General features: G+C 41.0%; 1 protein-coding gene across 11 annotated transcripts in view; it reads right to left on the minus strand.

Annotated features, from left to right (window-relative positions):
* Positions 1-25,170, minus strand: part of VPS13B (vacuolar protein sorting 13 homolog B) — a 795,728-nt gene that overhangs the window by 26,863 nt on the left and 743,695 nt on the right. For all 11 annotated transcript variants that reach the window (XM_079901966.1, XM_079901971.1, XM_079901960.1 and 8 more), the window contains 5 exons: positions 23,979-24,167; positions 21,198-21,344; positions 18,674-18,957; positions 14,989-15,116; positions 14,592-14,791 (listed from right to left, as the gene is read on the minus strand). In XM_079901966.1, coding sequence (XP_079758092.1) covers positions 14,592-14,791; positions 14,989-15,116; positions 18,674-18,957; positions 21,198-21,344; positions 23,979-24,167 — 948 coding nt within the window. The remainder of the gene's footprint in view (positions 1-14,591; positions 14,792-14,988; positions 15,117-18,673; positions 18,958-21,197; positions 21,345-23,978; positions 24,168-25,170) is intronic.

The raw sequence follows: 25,170 nt of genomic DNA on the forward strand, positions 1-25,170 counted from the left end.
TAAAAAAATTTTTATTGGAGTATAGCTGCTTTACAACGTTGTGTTAGTTTCTACTGTACAGCAAAGTGAATCAGCTATATGTATACATATATCCCCTCTTTTTTGGATTTCCTTCCCATTTAAGTCACATCAGAGCATTGACTACAGTTCCCTGTGCTATATATAGTATGTTCTCATTAGTGCTATATATAGTACATTCTCATTAGTTATCCATTTTATACATAGTATCAATAGTGTATATATGTCAATCCCCATCTCCCAATTCATCCCACCCTCCTCTTTCCCCCCTTGGTGTACGTATATTTGTTATCTATGTCTGTGTCTCTGTTTCTGCTTTGCCAATAAGATCATTTATACCATTTTTCTAGATTCCACATATATGCGTTAATATACGATATTTATTTTTCGCTTTCTGACTTACTTCACTCTGTATGACAGACTCTAGGTCCATCCATGTCTCTACAAATGACCCAATTTTGTTCCTTTTTATGGCCAAGTAATATTCCATTGTATATATGTACCACATCTTCTTTATCCATTCCTCTGTTGATGGACATTTAGGTTGCTTCCACACCCTGGCTACTGTAAATAGTGCTGCAATGAACACTGGGGTGCATGTGTCTTTCTGAATTATGGTTTTCTCTGGGTATATGCCCAGTAGTGGGATTGCTGGATCATTTGGTAGTTCTAGTTTTAGTTTCTTAAGGAACCTCCATACTGTTCACCACAGTGGTTGTATCAAAATCTACATTCCCACTAAAAGTGCAAGAGGGTTCCCTTTTCTCCACACCCTCTCCAGCATTTACTGTTTGTAGATTTTTTGATGACGGTCACTTTGGTGTGAGGTGACACCTCATGGTAGTTTTGATTTGCATTTCTCTAATAATTAGTGATTTTGCACATCTTTTCATGTGCTTCTTGGCCATCTGTATGTCCTCTTTGGAGAAGTCTATTTAGGTCTTCTGCCCAGTTTTTGATTGTTTTGTTTGTTGTTTTGATATTGAGCTGCTTGTAAATTTTGGAGATTAATCCTTTGTCAGTTGCTTCGTTTGCAAATATTTTCTCCCATTCTGAGGGCTGTCTTTTCGTCATGCTTATGGTTTCCTTTGCTGTGCAAAACCTTTTAAGTTTCATTATGTCCCATTTGCTTACTTTTGTTTTTATTTTCATTATTCTAGGAGGGTCAAAAAAGATCTTGCTGCGATTTATGTCAAAGAGTGTTCTGCCTATGTTTATGCAATCTGTATCAAGCTACCAATGGCATTTTTTCACAGAAACAGAACAAAAAATTTTACAATCTGTATGGAAACACAAAAGACCCCTAATAGCCAAAGCAATCTTGAGAAAGAAAAACGGAGCTGGAGGAATCAGGCTCCCTGACTTCAGACTATACTACAAATCTACAGTAATCAAGTCAGTATGGTACTGGCACAAAAACAGAAATATAGATCAATGGAACAGGATAGAAAGCCCAGAGATAAACCCATGCACCTATGGTCACCTAATCTATGACAATGGAGGCAAGAATATACAATGGAGGAAAGACAGCCTGTTCAATAAGGGTGCTGGGAAAACTGGACAGCTACATGTGAAAGAATGAAATTAGAACACTCCCTAAAACACCATACACAAAAATAAACTCAAAATGGATTAAAGACCTAAATGTAAGGCCAGACACTATAAAACTCTTAGAGGCTTCAAATGTCTTAAGTTCTGATTCAATACCACAAACACTTCCTGGTTATATTTCTTTATATCCATGTGTACAGGCTGTTCAGCTGACTTGAAATGAAAAAAAAAGAATCAAATCCAGATTTTTCAATATCCACCTATAAGGTTCATAGAAAAAAAAAAAAAGATGGATGAGAGGGCATGAGTGTCTTCATTCTCTGCTTCTCTGGAATTGACAAATAACTCTGTATGGGCTGGAGCCCAGCCATGGGCCACCTTTATGTGTGCGTATGAATCTCTGTGGGAAAAAAAAACCCTAAAACACAGGAATTGAAAGGCAATGTGCAAAAAACTTTCAGGCTCTTGAGTTTTGACTTACTACCATAATGATGCCCTTTTACGCTGGGGACACAAAAACATACCCGAAAACCCAACAAGACATGCTATAGTCCCCTCAAGGTCCCTCACATAACTTGTAACAAGAATGTCAGATAACTTGATTTGCTTGGAGTTAAAATTAATTTTTCTTCCATGAGAAGGTGGACTAAGACTTAAAAAAAAAGTTCTATCTCAGAAGCCAGGTGCCAGGCCAGCAGAATGGATGTCCTTTCAGAATTAAATACCAACGTTGCTTAAATGGATAAATATTTGAAATCAGAACTATTTGAAAAACAACTCTGAGAACATCATGTTCACTGCGAGCATTACCTGAGGGTAAGGGCAAGAACCTCCTTGTGTTTGGGAATGTTGATACTGATGATTTGCAATATCAATTCAGTCCAAGTCTAGACCCTTTATTATTGTTAGAACCGCAAATAAAAGAAGAAAGACTGAAAATTCCTGGATGAAGGAACAAAGCTAGGTATCTGCCTGGCATGTAATGAATGTGTTCTAATTTTTACCAAATGAAGAGGTACCAGAAAGAGTGTACACAGAACCACAGGAGTCTGTGATTCTCACCCTTGGAAGTGACTTCAAGGTTACTGGGCTTCTTCTTGTACAACGGCTCCTCCTTCAGAAATCCTGAGCATCCAGGGCACCTGGAGGTCACCTCTGCCTCCTCCCTACTTTCATCTCCTGCTCTGCCGACTCCTGCCCTAGGCTTCTTTTTCATTCTATGGCCACTGCTCTAGCTTAGTTAGGTCCCTGAATGCCCCTCAGCACCCTCTGTGCGGACAACGCGCTGTCCCCCCATGCAAATCCTTTCCAAATTCTGTGTATCTTTGCACATATAGGGTAAGGACACCTTATTCCAGGAAGGTATTCTCTAATTTTTCCATTCCTTTCCTCAGACTGATACCCACTCCTACATTCCTAAAACACTTTAACCATACTTCTGTTTGATCACAAATCTTATTGCTTGTATTACAGTCACTGGTTTATACCATAGACTCAATCACCAGATTCTCAACTTCTTGAGGGCAGGAGTGGAGTCAGTTTGTATTCTCTATGGATATATTTCCCAAATGGACTGTTTTGCAAAAATATCTGTTTCAAAAGACTCTGTATCCTGAGTTTGCCCTTTTTTGTTCCAAGATAAAAACTGAACTTGACTATGATAAAAGGTGGAATGCAGCCAACCTAAAAAATGGCTCAGCTCACGAATCTAAAACAAACAGATATTCTTTGAGAGACAGTCACATTTATAAAACCTATCATTTTGTATGATATGTAAAGTAAGTCAACTGCTTTCTTCCAGGCTTACAGACATGGGATTATTCATTTGACACAAACCTTTTTAAGGTCCGGTGCTCCCATGTGTATTCCTTCCTCTCAAGGACTGTCCATAACTTCAGGGCATACCCCAGGGTTTTAGCAGAGAGTGTTAGAAACCAGAACTACTACCCCTCAAAGAAGGGAAGGAGGGGATCAGAAGAGGAAAGTACTTATTGCTCTGCTCATTCTCAAAGCAATCGGCAGGCGTTTTGAAGTGAGGATACGTGTACTTCCTAAGATAAGGTTCAGGCAAGCTGATGGTTTCTGTTAACTGCCCAGGGAACTCTGAAAGTAAGCAAATCAACCTAAACCTTTAAGGTACGCCTTCCAGCCAAAAACCTGGACCCTGGACAGAAATATTGCTGGGTGTCCCTTTCACTCATCACTAGAACGGAAGAAACGCAGACTTTAATTCTTGTAGCCTACTCTTGTCTCCTTTCACATGTAGAGAAATAACCTGCAACACCAAGCATTTTGTACAATGTGAGCTCTAGGGATTAGAGAGCTGGGAACCCAAGTGCCAGAGGAATTAGTGCCAGGTCCCCCAGAACTTAAAATAAATTCTTGTTTTGGTCTAATGGTTTGATGATTTAATCATTCAATCAATTATTGGATATTTAAGGTGAGCCTAAAGGAGCTCCTCACTGCGGTAGGCACTGAGAAGAAGTCATGCCCTCAAGTTGCTCCCAGCCTCGGTGGTGAAAAGGCCAAGTACACAAATAATGAGATAAGAGCTAAAAGTTCCGAGGCAGAGATGTATAAAATGTTTCTCCCTCTCAGGGTGTTAACCATCATGGTCTCTGTATAAGTTCATGAGGGCAACAGTTTTGTGTCCATTTCCTTCAAGAAGAAGCATGATAAGGCTTGCTTTTTGGGATTTGCCCTCTTGCCAACCATGTGAGAAAGCCTGGTTTAGCCTCCCTGTGGAGGAAAGACCACGTGGTAAGAGAGCTGCCAGACTTCCCAGCTGAACTCATCCATAGCCAGCCCTCTACCTGAATGCAGCTGCGTGAGTGATCCCAGGCTCACGCAGAAAAATCACCCAACCAAACCCTCTGAATCACCGTTGTTGCAAGCCTCTAGGTTTGGGGGTGGTGTGCTACAATAAGCCAGACAGAAGATGATGGGGCCTCTGTCAACCCGGGTCCCCGAGTGCCCATGTAGAACAGAGCCCCTGATGACAAACCCTGGCATGTAGCATGAGCAAGAAGTAAACAGGACTGTGACAGGCAGCATAATGTAGCCTGTACTAATGGATGGAGATATTGGTAATAGAAATAGGGTTCCAGAAAAACCTAAAGTCTGAGTCCTTGTTTTAATGGTAGGCAGTAGGAATTGATATTGAAAGCTACAAGAACGGGAATTCATGTTACAAAGTGGCAAGACACTTAGTAAGACTTGTCTGAGATTACTTGGGAGGTAGATTATAAACCTAATGGATTTGTAGCTCGAGAAGATGAGGTCTGAAAACAAAACATAAGTAGTGAGTGCTGGCTGCTGCTGGCTGTGTCTGGCAATGTGTTTCACTATGAAGAAGCGATGAGCTCAGGAAAGAACTGGCCAGTTTGCAAATAGAAATTCAAGAGAATAAAGAGATTCCAGAAATTCAGGGCTTTGCAAAGTCAGTAATGCTTTTAACCCCAAACGGTAAGAGATAAAACTTGATCTTTGAACATGAAGGCAGATTAATACTCAGACTTAGGGCTATGTATAGCCATCAGAACTCACTGTTAAAACTTCTTAATTGTTAAAGTGACTCAGAAAAAAATTTTTGATGAATAGTTTAACTTTGCCACAGAAGCTCTCCTAAATCTAAAGAGAGGTAAGGAAGCAAGACAGTACAGAAATATGTCTTTAAAAGGACCAAGGATGTGGTTATTAGCACATGGAATTCTCTGGAATCACACAGATAAGCAGTCTACTGAGTTTCTGAGAAATTACTGCTGCCTAATAAACTCATGAACCTAGACTAAAGGAGTCTGTGATTGATTATTCGAGACTCAATACAACTTCAGATGTTGGTCAAGGAGGATCTCTGAGGGTAGATCCAGGGACCGGAAGAACAATGGTAGAAGAGCTCTTCCATGAGCAGAGATAGGGCTTGAAGACTATTCCTTGTTTCCATGGAATAAAACCCCACACAATATGTGCTCAGAAAAATTTCAGATGTGTTATGGGTGAGAGGCTGTGTATGTGTCTCATTCTCCCTCTTTCCAGCTTGCGGGAGTTATTACTGTTATCCTGTCCTGTGTTTTGGCGGGGAGAGGGGAGCCGATGAGTTCATACATCTCTAGATGAGAAGGAGCCACATCCAGGCTAAGAGGGCATCACTCAGAAGTACTGATTTCCAGTGGGATGTGGTGACTGGTTAGAATCTTGGGGAGGAGAGCTGCTCTGGGGTGGGGAGGGGAAGAATGAGTTAAGAGACTGATTTTTTTTTATAAAAAGCCAAGGGGATTTTTCTCTTTTTTTTTGAGTTGTTTATTACTGCAGAATAAGCTAGTCAGTCCTGATCGATGCTGTCATTTAGTTATTTTTTACTTTCTTCACTTCACATTGGTAGTATGGGTATGTGTGTGGAAGGCTATAGGCAACATATAGTAACCACAAAACATTTGGGGAATACTCCATGTTCTGTCATTTGTGTCTGTGTTAGAGCACTTAGATCAGTAAGACTTTCTCTTACACACTGTGGCTATAGGAAAACCACTGAGGCCTAGGTCCTGCCTCCCAGTTAGTACATTATCTTTTACTACAATTACAAATAAGGAACAGTGTAACGTAACTTGTGCTTTCTACATATTCAGTTATCTTTATTAAAATGATTATTTACTATATTTTTATCCAACAAACAATATTTTAAAAAATTACCCCAGTTTAATTTTACTGAGTAATTAAGTTACAAGGTGACGCCTAGGAAATAACTGAAAGTATTCTTGGAAGTCTACCTCTCTTCCTTTCTCTCCCATTCTTTCTCTCTTTTTTATCCTGATAGACTATATGGAATAATCCAGGGATAATCAAGAGGCAGTTATAAAGCATCCAGCACTGCAGCTCAGTTACATAACGGGTATCCCTGTTATTAAAAGTCCTTAAGCCACCCCCTCCTCCAATTTGTACTAATTCTCTCCATAACTGGGCTCAATTCCCATCACAGCACACTTGCTGGACTTCATCCCTCTTCAGTTGTCTTTCTTTTACCTGATTCATTTTGCTCCCACCTCACATTTGCACTTCCTTTCTGATAGTTAATTTTGTGTCAACCTGACTCTGGCCATCGGGTGCCCAGATTAAAACATGATTTCTGGATGTGTTGGTGAGAGCGTTTCCAGAGGAGATCAGCATTTGAATCAGTGGATTCAGCAGACTGCCCTCCCCAGTGTGGGTGAGCATCATCCAATCCACTGAATAGAACAAAATGTGGAGGAAGAAAGAATTTGCCCCTTTTTTCCTGCCTCACTGTTTGAGCTGGAACATTTCATTTCATCTTCTCCTGCCATTGGACTGGAATTTACACCATGGCTTTCCTGGGTCTCCAGCTTGTCTATGACAGATTGTGGGATGTCTCAGCCTCCACAAATAGATCTGAAGATATGGTAATCAGGCATTGCATTTGTTCTGCTGACTTTTGGCAAAAATCTATAAAACAATTCACCCTCTATTTTGGGAAGGAAAAAATATACTTATATCCCCAGATCAAATAGTTTGTAAAAGAATATCTTAGGAAGGAAAATCATAGTATGGAAGACTTCAAGATTTAGACTTTGAAAGGAAGAAGAGATTTCCCCATATGCTACGGGATTGAACGCTAACCTGCAGAGGGAATAAGGCAGTAAGATGTAGCCTGCTTGGTTGCAGGTAGTGGTTTGTCTTAAGCAGTCTAGTGGACTGAAGAGGCTTTTCTGCACTGGACTCTGTGTCTTAGTAATCACTCTGGTGGTAGCTGTGGAGACAGATTTGCGGATAGGAAGGCTGACAACAGAGAGACCCTTTAAGGGGCTATTGTTAAAATCTGGGAGAGAAGTGATGAATAAAAGGCCTGAAGTAGACCCTGGTCACAGAGAGAAGGGGCAGATACAGAGACACTTCTGTGGAATTTCTGCCAGAACTTCGTGACTTACTGGAAGAATGGGGGAAGAGAGGGAAAGGAAGGTACTGGGATGCTGCAGAAAAAGACAGGCTTGGAAGCTAGACAGTCCTGGGATTGAATCCCAGGTCCACTTGCCCTGTGCAAGTTAACCTCTCTGATCTTCAGGTACCATCTACCTGTAAGAGATGCAATGCAGACTAATGACAATGTTTGTGTAAAGTGCTTGACATAAAGCAGGCATTCAATACAACTTTATATCAATGTTATTTAAGGTTTTTATACTGGAAAAATGGTGGTGATATTAACTGAAGCAGAGACGCTAGGAGAAGCTGGCTCAGGGGATGGAAAATGATCCCATTGGTTTCAGATGATGACGCTGGTTTGAGGTGACTGCAGGTCTTTCAGGCAGAGATGTCTGGTGGGTGGCCAGAAACGCAGAGCTGGAGATCGGGAGGGATGTGGGTGTCTGAGACAGGGACCTGGGAGTGACTGGGTGACACAGATGGTAGCTGAAGCTCGGAGATGAATTAGATCTCCCAGAGGGGAAAAGAAGGGGGGGAAATTTCTAAGGTAGGAATGACTGGATAAGGATGAGAAGAAAATAACAGATATTCTGGGTGTAATTCTTCCTTCTGTATACTTACTGAAAAATATTTTAGGGAAATCCCTACTCCCGAGGATCTTGGGAAGCAATGGTGACTCAACCAGAACAAACTGTAAACACATAGGAGACTCTCAACCAAGACACTTGGCAGACGTTACAATTGGGTGTCAACTTGCTGATATCTCTTCTGGCCCTGATATGGGGGGCGAGGGAGGCGACTGAAGTAAGCAAGAAGCCAAAACATCTGCACCACACATTTTATAAGGCAGATTCTCACTTGGATCGACAACTTCTTCTCTATGTAAACATTTTGGGATGGATGCTAATGATATCTCTGAAAATGACTACATGCCCTTTAAGCATTAGTGCTCAGGGTTACCCCTGTCTGATCTGCACCAAATGGACTGATTACACATTTGAGTTCTGGCTCATCAAGACATTTACCAAAGTGTCTCACGATATTCTTGCAAGCAAGATAAAAAATATCTTATACAGTATAGTTTAAAAGTGCTTTTAGACACATTTTCTTATTTAAGAAATGAGGGCTAAATGACAGTACAGTTTGGTGTGTTAGTGGCTGATTGAACCTACGCATTAGGGAAGTGTCTGGTGACTCACTGCAGCATGTTGACCTTGGACTTGTCCTGTTCAACATATTTATTAATGACTTGGATGACCATGTAGAATGCATGCTCACCACATCTATAGATGACATAAAGCTACTAGGGATACTTAAATATGCTGGATGACAGCATCACAATTTTTTTAAAGTGATTTCAACAAGTGGATTAGGCCAATAGCAACAAGATTTAATTTACCGGGGGTAAATGTTAAGTCCTGTCGTTGGGTTAAAAAAGTCAACTGTACAGCAAGTCACATGATAAAGATCTGGGGGATGTGGCTGACCACGAGTTCAATAATAACAAACAGTCTGAACTCGTTAATAAAAAGCTAACTCAATCTTCTAATTTATTAATGTAGCATAGGGAGGTAATAGCTGGTTAGACCACATTTGGAATAGTATGTATAATTCTGGCTGCCAGATTTTTAAAAGGGAACATAACACACTAGTGTGTTCAGGCAGGGTAACTGTGGTGATGGGTCTGGAAATCACACTTGCTGAAGGAATGATTCAAGGAACCAGAAACGTTTGGCCTGGATAAGGGAACGGTTAGAGAAGATGTTGAAGCTGCCTTCAAATGATTGTAGTGTTGCTCTATTAAAGGGGAAGTAAATACTCTGTGATGCCTCAGCAGGTTAAACAAGGATGGATGAATGGATCCTACAGAGGGATAGTTTTCAGCTTGATATAAGCAGAAACTTTCTCATAGTCACTGCTGGAATAAGCCATGACTATGACACTCGGAATCTTCTAGGGTGGGATGTCATGGAAGGGACTCTTGCTCTAGGTAAAAGGGGACATTAGAAAACCTCTTCTAACCTGTGCTTTCATCGACTTTCAGGTGGAAATGTTTGTAGCCAGGGCAGGACTCCAAAGGACAGACAGTGCTCTTAGCTTGGTATAGGAAAAACGAGACTGGGCCACATGTGAGCAGACCCAGGTTCCAGCCTGATGCTGCTTAATTATAAACCATCTAGTGGATTACTTTTTAAGCCTCAATCCTCTCATCAGTAACATAAACATCAAAATTACTGCCCCGACTATCTTAGAGTTTTTGCAGTGATCAAAGCCTCTATCTTAGGGCTTACTACATTCGACTGCATTTATTTAGCTATGCAGGTGCCTTGAAGGTGGGAATTATACATTATTCAGGGAAAAGGGTTTGGCCCTTGATAGGTCCTCAGTAAAAGTTGGTTGAATAAATGAATGAAAGAACGGAGACTGGATGTGAAAGCACTTTGTAAATGGTACAGAGCTTATAGGAGAAGAAAACAGCAATGATGCTGACCCCACTAAACACTTCTGTTAAGAGTCAAAGATCATGAGGACTTCCCTGGTGGTGCAGTGGTTAAGAACCCGCCTGCCAATGCAGGGGTCACGGGTTCGAGCCCTGGTCTGGGAAGATCCTACATGCCGAGGAGCAACTAAGCCCGTGCGCCACAACTACTGAGCCTGTGCTCTAGAGCCCGTGAGCCACAACTACTGAGCCCATGTGCCACAACTACTGAAGCCCGCGCGCCTAGAGTTCGTGCTCCACAACAAGAGAAGCCACCACAATGAGAAGCCCACGCACCGCAACGAAGAGTAGCCCCTGCTCGCCACAACTAGAGAAAGCCCGCGCACAGCAACGAGGACCCAACACAGCCAAAAATAAAATAAATTAAAAAAAAAAAAGAGTCAAAGATCATGAGAATTTACCGTATCTTTGTAGAAGAGAATTCACCTGCAAAGAGATAATTTTAATCTGCCTTTTGGGGTTCAAACTGCTCGTTCTTCTTTGGCTCAGAAATTGCTTTTCATAAACAATTCAATCACTTCCCGTGGCTTTTAAGATAAAACCCCAAATCCTTGATTGGAGCGACAGCATCTTGCCAGGTTTGGCCTTGAATTGCCTCACTAGCCTCCTCTCTCACCCCCTTTTCCTTCATCTGGCACTAGGGCCACACTGGCATTTAGATCCCTGAAAGGCCGATGTTCCCTCTCTGAGCACCGAAGCTTTGAACACATTATTCTTTCTGCCAAGAAAAATCTCCCGTTCTCTCGTCTAATACTTAATGCCTGTTCCTCCTTTAAGGCATAGATGCCAGGTCTCTTACCCACTGACACACTCCTTGGCCTCTCAAATTAGTCTGCCGTATAAACAGCACACCTGTACCCGCCTCTCCTGCAGAGCTGTTACCAGAGTTCACAACAGTACAACGACCCATGGGATTACTTGCTTATCATCTATCTCCTCCACACATGGTCTCCTTGAGGGAAAGGGCTGTGTTCCATGTTTGTTCACTGTATTTTATGTAGTCCCAGCACCAGGTTATAATGTCTGGCGCATATTTAATCTCAAGAAGTCCTGCGGATTGAACGACTGAAGCAATGTTTCTCAATGTCTATATTAGTAAAAAAGTAACTACTATGTTTTCTGTGTACATTTTTTTGTTTTGAATTTTTCCAAAGAAGGTTGCCTAACTTTGACGAAAATAAGGTTTTGAACTGTGAGCAATTGAAATCCCATACACTGTGACAGGATTCTAAAGTATTTCCCTGATAGGATCAAAATTATGACTTAAAATTATCAACATAAGCTTATTTTTCATACGTTCACTTACTTATTGAGAATCTGAAGATTTTTCCTCCCTGAAGTCAGGCTCCCACCCACTGTCATTAGGGATAAGAGAGCACCAGTTGCCACTGCGGGGCCTCTGGCTGAGATGTCTTCTAACCAGGTGTGAGCCAGGGACACAGCCCCAGAAAACCCACCCCCATCAGGATTTTGTGGCCGACACGCTCTCAGGTCTTCTAGTTAACTCTTGATCCAAAGAATACTTCTTTGTGTAACCATAAAGTTACTGTCTGCATATTCCTTCTCATATTCCATGTCAAAATTATACAACATGACACGGTCTTATTTACATGACCAAGGCAGAGGCATCTCTATGACTGATAAAAGCTAAAGGAGTCTTCTTCCTTGGGGCATAATGGAGATTTTATGGTGTTTTAATTCTGCTTTTTTTTTTTTTTTTAATTCTGCTTTTTTTAGGTCAGCTTTGAAATTCACATCACGTGCCTGTGACCCAGGGCTGAGGAAAGGCTCCTGGAAGACAAGCTCCCTCCTACAGAAGGGCTGCTTCCTTTCATCAGAGGACACAGCTCCCCAAGCTCCCCAGTGATTTATATGCCCTGGTGTGTTACTGAGGAGATGCCAGTGAGGGCCTGAAACAAATCTTCCTCCAGAATAGGAAGTAAACCGTGGTCTGCGGGACATATGGCACACAGCTCCTCAAAGATTAATGGGAACATGAGACTTTGCTGGGTCCTCGGACCAGGGATGATAAGGGTGTTGGAAACAGTACCTCCTCTCAGCTTTGAAGTGTCCCTGACTACAAAGGTTTGAGGAAATTTAGAGTGAACAGGAATCCCCAAAATAAGGTTTGGCAGGCAGAGTGCCTATTGTAAAGAATTCCCTAGACATATATAAGCAAGGTTTCAAACATCTTCAAACCGATGCAGGGGAGTTCAGGGACCCTTGAGAAGCTGGTGATACTTATTTTGTAAATTACTGAGACGGGGAACGTCTTCTGAGGCTGCACAGACCCAGCGGATTTTCACTGTTCATCACGTGAGCACTGCGGATGGAGATCACACCCCTCAGCAGTTTGGGGAACCACAAATGCAGGTCTCCCAGGTGAGCGGGGCCCCTCTTGCACCTGTCCCCGGCCATGTCCTTCACCTGTTTCCACAGCTACACTCTCCCCAGGCCCCCACCCGTTTCCCTCTGTCTCTCAGCAGATGTTTCATTCCACACTTCATAATAAACTTAAGGCCAGTGGGTATCACTTCACTCCATTTCCCAGTCCATCCCTCCTGAGACCTCTACCTACACCTGTGCCCATCCCCAACTCGTTTCTGCCAACAGAGAAGAGGGCGTGGCCCTTCTGTTCAAGTAGAATTACACTCCCCATGCTTTGGACTTGTCTCTCTGGCAATTCCTCGCTCCTGTTTTCATGTCTCCTCCACTGACTACTTTCCTGCAGCATATAAAGGGCTTCCTCCCCACTGATCTCATCTGCTTCACGGCCACGCTTCTCGAAAGAACACTTCTCACCGTCCCTGCACTCCCTCACTTCCACTCCCTCCAAACCTGTAACTTCCAGTGGCTACCCTGCTTGCCCTCTTCCCACCATCTGCCATCCTGTAAACTCTCTCTCTCAGGGGCTTTCCTGTTTCTGCCCAGGTTCTCGCCCAGCCACTCTCCTGATCCTCCTCAGTCTGTTGCTGCATGACACTCACATGTTGGCGTTTCCCAAGGTTAGGCCTGGGACCCTCTTCTCCTCCCTTATAAGACCTCTCTTGGTAAGCTCACCTTCTCTTTCATTCATTCAGTCATTCATTTATCTGTATGATATGTATTCAGATCTCATTGTGTTGGCAGGCATTCTGCTGTAGGCTGTGGATGAATAAGGCAGGTGTCTGACTGCCAGGAATCTTGACTTGGTAGGAAATCATTTACAGAAGTGAATGCAATTAAATGGGGGTGGGCAGGAGACTTCACAGGGGTGTAGGGAGAGAATCCCTTGAGAGATGAGACAGGATGTGCCAGCAGGACTGGGGAAGAGGGCAGTTAAGGAATTCCAGGTAAGGAAGTAGCATTCATAGCACATGCTATGGAGTCAGGCAGGTCTGGATAAAATCCCAGTCCCTTCCCTTGTAACACATGGGAATTAGGCCATGTTCCTTCTGGAGATCTCAGTTTGCCCTTCTGTAACATGGAGGTGACAGTCCCTGTCTCGTATGGCTGCTGCAAAGGTTAAGTAAGAATGAATGTAAAGTGCTTAGCACAATGCCTAGCATACATTAAGCACTTATTAAATGATAACCATTATTATCACTGTACACATTTATAACTTTAATATGTGTGCTGTAACCATTACAGTAGGACCTACTTCATAAGCCTGTTGTGAAGATCAAATGCACTAATATATGTGAAAGGACTTTTAAAAAGTTCAGCACAATATTATTCAGCCATAAAAAGGAATGAAGTTCTGACACTTGCTACAACATGCATGAACCTTGAAAACATTATGCTAAGTGAAATAAGCCAGACACAAAAGGACAAATGTTGTATGATTCCACTTACATGAGATGCCTGGAGTAGGCAGATTCAGAGACAGAAAGTACATTAGAGATCACCAGGAGTTGGGGAGAGGGGAGAATGGGGAGTTATGGGTTTAGAGTATCTGTTCAGGATGACAAAACATTTCTGGAAATAGATAGTGGTTATGGTTTTACAACATTGTGAATGTATTTAATGCCACTGAATTGTACTGAAAAATGGCAAATTTTAAGTAGAGCAGAAAGGAAATGCTAGGTTCCTGTGCCATTTTCAAGAAAAATATTATCACTAACATCCAGAGTAAGACAGAGACAAATCAGGACATCTGAACTGTTCAGGTGTTTAAAACTGTACTTATATTTGCAAAGTTTCACGCACTACTAGGATTAATATGTATATTTTATACTTAGCAAATTTTCAAAAGAGGTGATTAATCTAGGGTTGACAATATGATTGTCCTAAGATCTGGACAGTTAGATTACCTTCCATGTAAAGAAGGTTAACAATTTTATTTCATTTTTGACCTGGATTTAGACCCAAGATGGGCTTGCTTAACTGGTGCTCCCCTCTCATAAACAGTTGCAAAGTACGCTTTGAGATACATACTTGGGTTTGAGAATTTATAGCCCATTGAAGATGTAAAAGTGGATACACATGTGCCCTCACACAGAGACAAGACATTCAGCATTTAGAAAACTATGTTTAGAAACAGACAACCACCAAAACCTTAAAAAGGGACTGTTTCTTTGGGCTTTGGCAGGAACCCTCGCGGCTCACTGACCTGTGTTCCCTGACTGTTGATGTCGATGGCGTCGCTCCACTCACTCGTCGTTTCCTCCAGCAATTCTACTCTCAAAAGAAGGCTGGGGAGTAAGTCTCTGGTCCTGCAGTCTGGATAACTGGAAAGCTGATGATACAGCTCATGATGAATTGAGCACTCAGGAGGAATTCTTCTGCAATAAACCTCACACTTTGGAATATCTAAAATTGAAAAAAGAAAGGCATATGCAGACTTAGGCCTTGAAGAAAAAGACTTGGGGATACTAAACGTAATGGGGCAAGAGAAACTTCTCAGAGAAGCTCACTTTTATTTGAGGGTCACAGGTAACTACGAAGTCAAAAACCTCCAGAAAGAATATAGGTTTTGTATTATTTAAATTCAACATTATAACATATACCTTTAGTATTTTCCTTTATAAGTACTGTTACTGGACATCTGTTGTGGAAAATTATTCGAGGACTAGGGTCTTCTGAGAGGGTTAAATAAGTCACTCCAAAGTGCTCTTGATATGTCAGTGCTATAGCCCTAGAACAGAATCAAAGGATAGAAATGGTTTAGAAAAAAATGCATGCTTTCTCTCCTGATACATGTTTATTTGGATCTGCAATATTCAGAACCTCTATAACACCTTCTCTCTTATACATCAGAGGAAATGTTTTCCAGAGAATGGATGGGCATCCACTTATCTATTACCTGCCAAACACTAATGATAGGTTTACTAATTTTTTCTGACAGTAGTAAACATTTTGGTTATAAAATATTCAAAAAAATGTGAAAGATCATATACACACTACTATATTTAAAACAGATAACCAACAAAGACCTACTGTATAGCACAGGGAACTGCTCAATTCCGTAACAACCTAAATGGGAAAAGAATTTGAAAAAGAATATGTATAGCTGAATCACTTTGCTGTACACCTGAAACTAACACAACATTGTTAATCAACTATACTCCAATATAAAATAAAAATTAAAAAAATAAAATTAGGTTAAAAATATAAATAAAATAAAACCCTCATAACTCCTACCACTCGGAGAGAATTACAGATATCCTTGTGCTAGCTTTTCCTCCTCAAAAGTGCTTGGTAAATTTTGGCAAAGGAGGAGTTGATGTGCTTCTAGAAGGACGACTAGAGAATCTGGGTACTTGCCCTTTTTTAATTCTAAAGGTAGGTATGCTCAATATGTTTGTTGTCAATTTTTGCCAGTCATCGTGCTTCACAGGATCTCCATTTTGACTACGAAGAGCAAAGCTGTATTTACTATCTGGCCTCAGAGAAACTGCTGTGTGGCCGTAGGCTGACCTCTACAATGGACAGAGAGAAAGGCTCCAATTTAGACCTAGAGACTACCAAAAAGTATTTCATAACAAAGCAGGAAAAAAATTCTCTCTGAAGCTTAAATTCTGTGGGCCGATTGTTGAAATTAATCAAAGAAATCAGATATTTGCCAAATGTGGCCCTCAGTTTCCACTTATTATAAGGGGTCAATGACACACTGAAGAATTTCCCATTCATTACCTATTCTGCTCGCCAGTGTGAGTTCTTCCCAAAGCCTGTATATTTGTCTGAAATGTCAAGGTGAACTGTCGATTAGTATTTGGGGAAATCATATTAATAACTAACTAACACCATGACATGTGCACTGCTGGACTGGGGGGAGGAGAGGAGATGGAACACTCTCTGAGCGTCAGTCTCTGCATTAGCACCGAAGTCCTTCTCCCAGCCTACCTGTGGAAGAGCTGGGCAAGCCAACCACAGAGAATGCTCTGCCGATAGCCAAGAGCTGGGGCCAAGACTGAAATACGGCACTTCCAATGTAATATCTAGCTTAATATGTACAGATGAAGATTTAAATTAATAAAATCTTAGAATTTTAAACTTAATTTCTAAGTGTTTTATTTTACATTTTGTCTCTCAGTTTTACAAATAAGTTTTGTTTTCTATACATAGGTTCACATTGCTTTCAAAAATACTTCCTTATTAAACTTACCACACTTAATTGATGGAAATGTTCTATATGTTGATTGTATCAACGCCAATATCCCAGTTGTGATATTATAGTTGAGTTTTGCAAGATAGGGGAACTGGGTAAGGGATACATGGGACCTCTCTGTATTATTTCCTGTATCTGTATGTGAATCTACGATTATCTCAAAATAACACTTACTAGAGAATGGACTTGAGGATATGGGGAGGGAGAAGGGTAAGCTGGGACGAAGTGAGAGAGTGGCATGGACATATATACACTACCAAATGTAAAATAGATGGCTAGTGGGAAGCAGCCGCATAGCACAGGGAGATCAGCTCGGTGCTTTGTGACCACCTAGAGGGGTGGGATAGGAAGGGTGGGAGGGAGGGAGACGCAAGAGGGAAGAGATATGGGAACATATGTATATGTATAACTGATTCACTTTGTTATAAAGCAGAAACTAACACACCATTGAAAAGCAATTATACTCCAATAAAGATGTTAAAAAAAATTTTTTTTTGAAGTATGGTTGATTTACAATATTGTGTAAGTTTCAGGTGTACAGCACAGCAATTCAGTTATATACATATATTCTTTTCAGATTCTTTTCCCTTATAGGTTATTACATAACGGTGAGTATAGTTCCCTGTGCTATACAGTAGGTTCTTGTTGGTTATCTACTTTATACATAGTAGTGTGCATATGTTAATTCCCAGCCTCCTAATTTATCCCTCCCCCCACCCCGCTTTGGAAACAATAAGTTTTTTTTAAATAAATTTATTTATTTATTATTTATTTCTGGCTGCATTGGGTCTTCGTTGCTGCACACGGGCCTTCTCTAGTTGCAGCAAGCGGGGGCTACTCTTCTTTGCGGTGCGCGGGCTTCTCATTACGGTGGCTTCTCTTGTTCCGGAGCACAGGCTCTAGGCGCGCGGGCTTCAGTAGCTGTGGCACATGGGCTCAGTAGTTGTGGCTCGTGAGCTCTAGAGCGCAGGCTCAGTAGTTGTGGCACACGGGCTCAGTAGTTGTGGTGCACGGGCTTAGTTGCTCCGCGGCATGTGGGATCTTTCCGAACCAGGGCTCGAACCCGCGTCCTCTGCATTGGCAGGCGGATTCTTAACCACTGTGCCGAAGTCCCAAGTTTGTTTTAATTAAAAATAAAAAAACTCACCACACTTAACTTCTCCAACCAGAACATAAGGACAAACATTCCTCTCGAGTTAGGGGTGAAAAGTGTTTATAAAATCATGGATGTTTGTGAGTGTTGTGAAAGAAGAAGGGATGTGTGTTGGGAACAGAGCCTTAATATTAAGGATAACTAGAGTCAGGAAGTTATCTTTTAAAATATTACTACTAGAAATCTCTATATACATCAAAGTTAAGATGGCTAAAATCTCAAATAAAGTCTATAAATTCATAATCACGAAAAAAGGTACCTCTCATAAGGTTACAATATGTTTTCTTTTGTACTTTTTATATATACCATAAATAAGTTATTCCTGACAGCTACAGAAAGGACATATTGCATGCAAAACGACCGCAAAATAAAAGTCCGGTATGAACAAACCATTACATGTCTCTGGCTTGATTCTGTGGTTGCTATTTGCATAATTGGTAATTGGTAATTGGAGTAACTTGCGTGCAGGAACAACCACAGAACAGAGTCTTCTGTGACTTGTGTTTATCTAAGTTATCTCTCTTAATGACTTGAGAAAAATTCCATTTTGAAGTAAAAGTAAAATATGGGAAAAGAAAAGGTTTTCCAACTTGACTCTCTCATATTTTAACCCTTATTTCTTATCACTTGACAGAGGCTAAGAAGCCATAAAAGAAGGTGATCTTTTCATTATGATAGATTTCTGCTATTCTACGGTACAAACATCACATTTCCCCCTAGTAGAAGCTGCATAAGGGAGAAATCTCATCAGTAGTACACTGGGACAACCCATGTGTGATCATAACATTTGCCCAGTTGTATACAAAACCTAGAAGCCATGAAAAATAAAAGCAAAACCTAATTTTACATGTGGTGAGCACTGCAAATATTCTCCTATTTCTCCCGGCACCTGGATGAAGCAAAGAAGGACATTCACATAAATGTAAAATACCTGGTACAGAATCCATTTTCCATATAGTTCCCGAAGGGCACTGACACACTCTGTCTGGGAAACTCTTGTCTAACTAGAGCTGGCAGGCTCCAGCACTGTGAGCTGTCGGCAACTGCGGCAGGAGAGAAGGCCAGCAAGATCTGTTTCTGAAGCAGGGATGCATCCAGCGCTGACTGACTGATATCAGGCATTAAGTCCCAGCAAGGAAGGGAGCTGGATTTCACAGCAGGCTGCTCGCCACCTGGGCAAATGCTGAAAGTAGCACTGTCTGGAACATGAAAATACTGAAGAAAGAAAAGACAATGCACAGAGAGCACAGTTACTACAGTCATACAGAGAAGTTACACTTTTTAAAGCACAGCTTCTGAGAAACCTTAACATATATTCTCAGGAGGTGGCCAGGTGGGGGACATGGGAATATTAGAAATCCTGTTCCCATGAGAAAGCTCTAATGAGACAATTACAAGGAGCAGGAAGAACAGGGTCGGCTTTTCTAGGCATAATGAAACATGATAAAACTGGTGTGACTTCAAAGGTGATGCAAAGTTCTCAATACCCCCAGGTACTGCAAAGAAAAGCCATGCCATGTGGTACAAGTGTTGTTTGTTGGGAGGGAGTCCTCCTAGAGAGGTGTGGCTGGACTGAAAGGGTGGCACCCCGGGGGACCTTGGGCAGAAGAGATCTGAATGAGATACAGAAGGGTAAACTGGGGGCTCAGAAGACAAATTTTTTTGAAAGCTCATCCTGAGGGAGCAGGAAACTCTGATCTCCAACCCTCTGTTGGAATTCCACATGGTTTCTGGCACATTAGAGAGTCTCAGGATTGTAGACATAAAAAGGACCTTTAGAGATAATTTATTTGGCCCTCCTCTTTCACAGCTGAGGAAGCTGCTTCCCAGAGTGCAGATGATTTGTCCAGCATCACAAAGCCAGTGTGTGGCAAAGCCTAGCCAGCAGCCAGGCTTCCTCCTTCGCTCTTGGGCTGTTTCTCCCACTGTCCCAGACAGTCTCCCTGAGAGGGTAGGGATTACCATGTCTTTAAACAATTCCAACACCTGCCCGAAGCAGGGTCGGGGTTGAAAAAGGGGGCCCCCTCAGCTGCAGAAAGGATGGGGGCCTTCCCCTTCTCTCAAGGAGCCCATTGTGATGCTGGTATTGAGGTGACTGCTGGCAATTCTCCTTTCCTGAGTACCCAGCCTTTTTACTCATATTACCTCATTTAACCTTCACCCAAAACGTGCAAGGAATGCAAAATTATGCCCCTCTTCAGATGAGGAAGTGTCAGTGTCGAAAACCCTGACCCAATGCCTCAGGAAGCCCTAGGGTGGGGAGAAGCAGGAAAATTATCAGGGCTCATGCTGGATCTTCCCTCAAATCCTCGCCTACAATGCAATTACTGTTGACCTCTACTTCCCACCAGGGTACTTCTGGTCACCTATTTATTCTATCAATACTTCAACGAACCAAGATGAAATTCTATTACTCTGACATTTTTATAAATACTATAATGCACTGTAGGCTTAGAAGAATAAGACTTTCATCCTACTGTATTGCTCTAATGTAATTTTTAGGAGCTGAAAGTAAGGGCTAACAATAAATTCAGATGAAAGTAAAGAAAAATAATACTTTTCTATATGATGGTTTCAATAGCGTAAAACAATAGATACCACTTAGCATATTCTGTTTTCAAATCCTTTTAAAATATCTCCTTACTCTCTTAAAATAAAACTGTTCATCTGAACTGTATAAAGAATTGAATATTGGATTCATTTGCCGCGTATTCTGCCATAGAGACGTTAACATAAACGAGCTGGTACATTTTCACATTTCCTCTCCTCGTGGACACAGAGCTCAGCGCTCCCAGATCTGGGGCTCCGTTGGGGCTGAGCCTTCTTCACACTGGGCTCCTCCAGGCACGGTGGCCTGCGAGGCAGATGTTCTTTTCCAGGAGCCTCTGAGCCAGTCCTCAGGCCCGCTTCCTGCTGGCGGGGCCTTGTGTTAGTGAGCTCTGGCAGAGAGCGCTGCAGCCTCGGGGGCAGACGGGGCCGGCAGCACCCAGCTGCCAGTGGGTCCGGATCTCCTGCTTGGTAGGATGTCTCCTCATTAAGTACCTTGGAAGTGCTCACCATGGCATCCAAGGTTGTTTTTTGTTTTTTTGTGTGTGTGTGTTTTTTTTTTTTGCGGTACGCGGGCCTCTCACTGTTGTGGCCTCTCCCGCTGCGGAGCACAGGCTCCGGATGCGCAGGCTCAGTGGCCATGGCTCACGGGCCTAGCCGCTCCGCGGCATGTGGGATCTTCCCAGACCGGGGCACGAACCCGTGTCCCCTGCATCGGCAGGCGGACTCTCAACCACTGCGCCACCAGGGAAGCCCAGCATCCATGGTTTTAATGAAAGCAAAAATCAATGAATCTTTACCTGTATTCAGTGTTAGCTTTTGATTTGTTCCAGGTTAAAAAAAAGTTGATAATAATTATTATTGATTTATGAAAACTTAGACAAAACAATCATCTTTGAATTGCTTACCTCCTTTCCAGAGTGGGGTCTGGCGATAGATAACTGTGGTTTATAAAATATCTGATACGGTGTATTATTGATTATTGTAGTCTTGTCTTCAACCTGAATAATTTGTATGCCTTGCTGTACCATGGAGGAAATGCAGAACTGGCATAACTGCAGGACAATTGAGGAAAGAGTAATTTTTAAAATATTATATGGGTGTTGTATGAAAGGAGAGAAGGTTAGCACTCCCCTTGACAAGGATGGGAGAGGCGCATACAGTTAAGGCACTGCCACCTACTTCGTGGCATCTAACCACTGTTTTTTTGTTTATTCTGCCCAATCTTTAGAGTATTTTGACTCACCAATCATGTATTTCATCATTTAATGAAAATATTAACAACTTCTAAACAACAGAACATAATACATAAATTCAAATTAAATCTGATACTTAAGTGGGTGCTTCCAAAGGGAAAAAAACATCATATGGCATATAAAAACCTCTTGATTATTTTTAAAATTCATTTTATCCATTGGTTTGCATAGGACAGTATCAATTTTATCTTCTGTTCCAGAGGATTTAGTAGAGTTCCCTTTCAGTCTGAAAATTGTCTTGGTCCCTAAAAAGGGTCACTATTTACTCTTCAACAGGGTGCTTTAGCAAACCGCCTACTTTTCCTGCTATTGTATAGTGACAGAGACTTGTTTTCAAGTTATTAAACCAATTTTTCCCTCACAAAATATTTATTTATAAAGCACTTATACACAAACAGATGTCACTTATCCTTTTCAACATAAAGAACTCAATCCAGCATTCCCCTTCTCATGCTCACCCTAGCAGCTATCTCACTGAATGTGTACCTGGACCAAGAGGAGTTCTGAGAACTTAAATAATGATGACAATGTTGAAGAAAATAGTAACAGCTGACCCTCATATATTGCCTTCTTGTGCTCCACCTGTTGAAAGTACTTTATGCATATTAATTCACAGAATGCTCACTACACCCACATGGGGTAGCTACTATATTATCCCCATTTTACAGAAGAGAAAAAATGAGGCACAAAGAGGTAAGCAACTTGCCCAAGGTCACAAAGATAAAGAGGGTCTAAGGGTTGGAATTAGAAACCATGCAGACTGGTTCCCTGGTGCTGCTCTTAACCACGGTGTGTATCATCTCATTGTCCTATCACATTGTATGAGGAACTGATGCTCAGAGAAGGTATTACGTGCCTAAAGATATCCATCTAGCAAGTGGTAACGTCAAGAAAGTTCTCAGAGTGTGGTCTGAGAACCCTTGGAGGAGATGGTCTTTGAGATTCTTTCAGGGGGCCCCAAGGTCAAAACTAATTTTAAAATAATAATAAGATGCTATTTGTCTTTTTCACTCTAATTTTCACATGAGCATACAGTGGAGTTTTCCAGAGGCTATATGACATATGATGTCATCATGCTTATGGCTAATGAAATGTATGTTTGTGAATTCTTGTGTTTAAAATTTTCTGTTTTAATTTCTAATTTGATAAATATCAAATAGATATAATCCACATAAACAAAAGGTTTTTTGGAGGTCCTCAGTATCTTTTAAGAGTGTAAAGGGGTCCAAAGACTAAAAAGTTTGAGAATCACTACTAGAGAATAATGAGATATAATAATATTATATTTTCCAACAGTTCATTCATTCCTTCACTAACATTTATTCGCACTTGCTGTGGCCACTTTGTGAGGTGCTGGAGGTACTGGGTGTTTGACTGTATATCATAACTTTTTTTCCAGGTTTTGATGGTAGTTCTCAACTTACAACTATTCAACTTTCGGTGATTCACGCTTACAGCTCTTTGCCATTTACACCCGTGTTACAGTATTTTGGCCGGCAGAGCATAAACATGTGTTGCCCAGACAACTTTGAGGAAATGGATACCAGCCTTGAATACTGAAGACCTACTACTTTGTATCAGAGAAATTTATTTTTAAAAAGTCACCAAATGACCCTAACTTTTCTCAGGAGGCTCTTTGAAGATGCCTGTCAAAATCTAGCTTCTTCCCAGAGAAAGGTCATTCTGAACTATACTACTCTGATGAAGCATCCTTTCTTTTTCAGATTTGGGACAGCTAAAATAACGAAGATATCATTAAGTACAGCATGAGATTTCTACACGGTACACTATGATACTTACTTCATACATACAGTTTAATGTGATTTGTTACTATATTATTCAGCTTAACTGGTTTTTATATACTACTTTAGAAAAGATTCATGTTGAAAAGCACATACCACTTATATTTAGTTAAATAACTATTTTTTTTCATTTTTCTGTATTCATCTTCACAAACATGAGTACCAGTCCGCTGTTCAATAACACAACTCCACATCATTTTGCTCAGGATGCCCTTTCCAGAAATATAAGCTTTGCTGCAGGAGCCTTTGTCCTTTCACTCAATACTCAGAATGTTAGCAGCTCTACCTCCTGCTCTAAAACAAGGAGGCCAAGTACAACTTGTGGATATTTGGGAATAAGTTCACTTTTTTCCCCTACTTACAATAAATCAAGTGACTGCTGAGTGTTCTGAAATAGAGAGGTTATTGGATAAACTATGTGACACAGCTTTTATCACTAGCAAAGGAAAAAAAAAAAAACGACTGTAAAACAGAGAGGTCTAAGAAATCACGTTACACTGTTAAAAATTGTTTGGAACAAGTAATACCAAAAAGGGATTAAAAAAGAAAAGGGTAGACTCATTTTAAACAGGTTGAAGGGATGGCATGCTATCCCCTGAGCCACACAGACTTTTATCGACTTTGATCTTACCTTCTGATGTCCTGGGAAAGCACCAAGTCTTATTTCGGCAGCAACAAACCCTTCTTCGTCCAATGACACAACTTCACCATTACCTCCATCTTTCCACTTTGGAGATGTCAGGTTATGGACCAGTTTAATTGCTACTGACTTGTGCACAGTGTTTGTATTTGCCCAGTATATTCCAATTTGAAAAGCTTCCTGGAAAAGTAATGCCTCAATTATAAAGTATTTTTCTTAACTTTGATATTTTTACCTCAATTCGTAGGAATTTTTTATATTATGTAATAGGTCTACTTAGGCAACCAAATCCCTTTTTTTTGGTAATGGCAACATACATTTTATTTTAGTTCCCAGTGCTTTCTCTGAATCACAATGGAATTCATATTTATTGAAGGAGGGAAAAAAAACATCAATCTAAACTGTGACTACCCTATATACCAAAGGCTTAAAAACTGAAGGTTTCATTTCATTTGACAAAAGAATAATATGCAACACTACGTACATGTAGGTCAACATCCCAATTCCTTAAGGTAACATCATATGATTATTTTTTTTAAAAAAAAGGAAAAATGCAATTGAGTAAAGATGCTTATAAACTGGAGTTCAAAAAAAAAAGGACTCTCAAATCATTCCCTATCAGGAAAACATTTTATTTAGAAATTCCTTGTACTGTATTTTCTTACAGATTTATGTGCCTTCTTGAACTGGGCTAGCCTTATCAAGAAAGTTCTCCTGTAATGGAATATAAAATCTTCCTATGAAATTCTGTTTTACAATTAAGTTTTTCTTCCCTTGTTGTTAATGATTCTATGCTGTCATCACTAACGGGGGGCATCCATGATTATGGACAGGCAAGTCCACTTATAAAGGAAAAGGGGCCTTGACAAAAATAGCTGTTCAGAAATCTTTACTTCTTATCCATCTTGCACATCTCTGAGAGTTTCTGTAAGAACCACAAAAATATCTAGGGGGTGGGTTAGCACAGAATATGGCTCTATATTCTTAACATATCCTGAGCAGGCAAATCCTAATACTTGTCAAACATCCTATACACAATGGAAATGAGAATGTAACTAGTACAAGTTATCAAATTTAATGATAACTCAAGCATGAATACTGCTGATGGGGAAAAAAAAAAAGACATCTGAGATGTCTCTGAATATCAAAGAACATTCCATACCCCTTACATATGCATCTAGGA

Source organism: Stenella coeruleoalba (genome assembly GCF_951394435.1).
Source record: "Stenella coeruleoalba genome assembly, chromosome: 17".
NCBI lineage: Eukaryota > Metazoa > Chordata > Mammalia > Artiodactyla > Delphinidae > Stenella > Stenella coeruleoalba.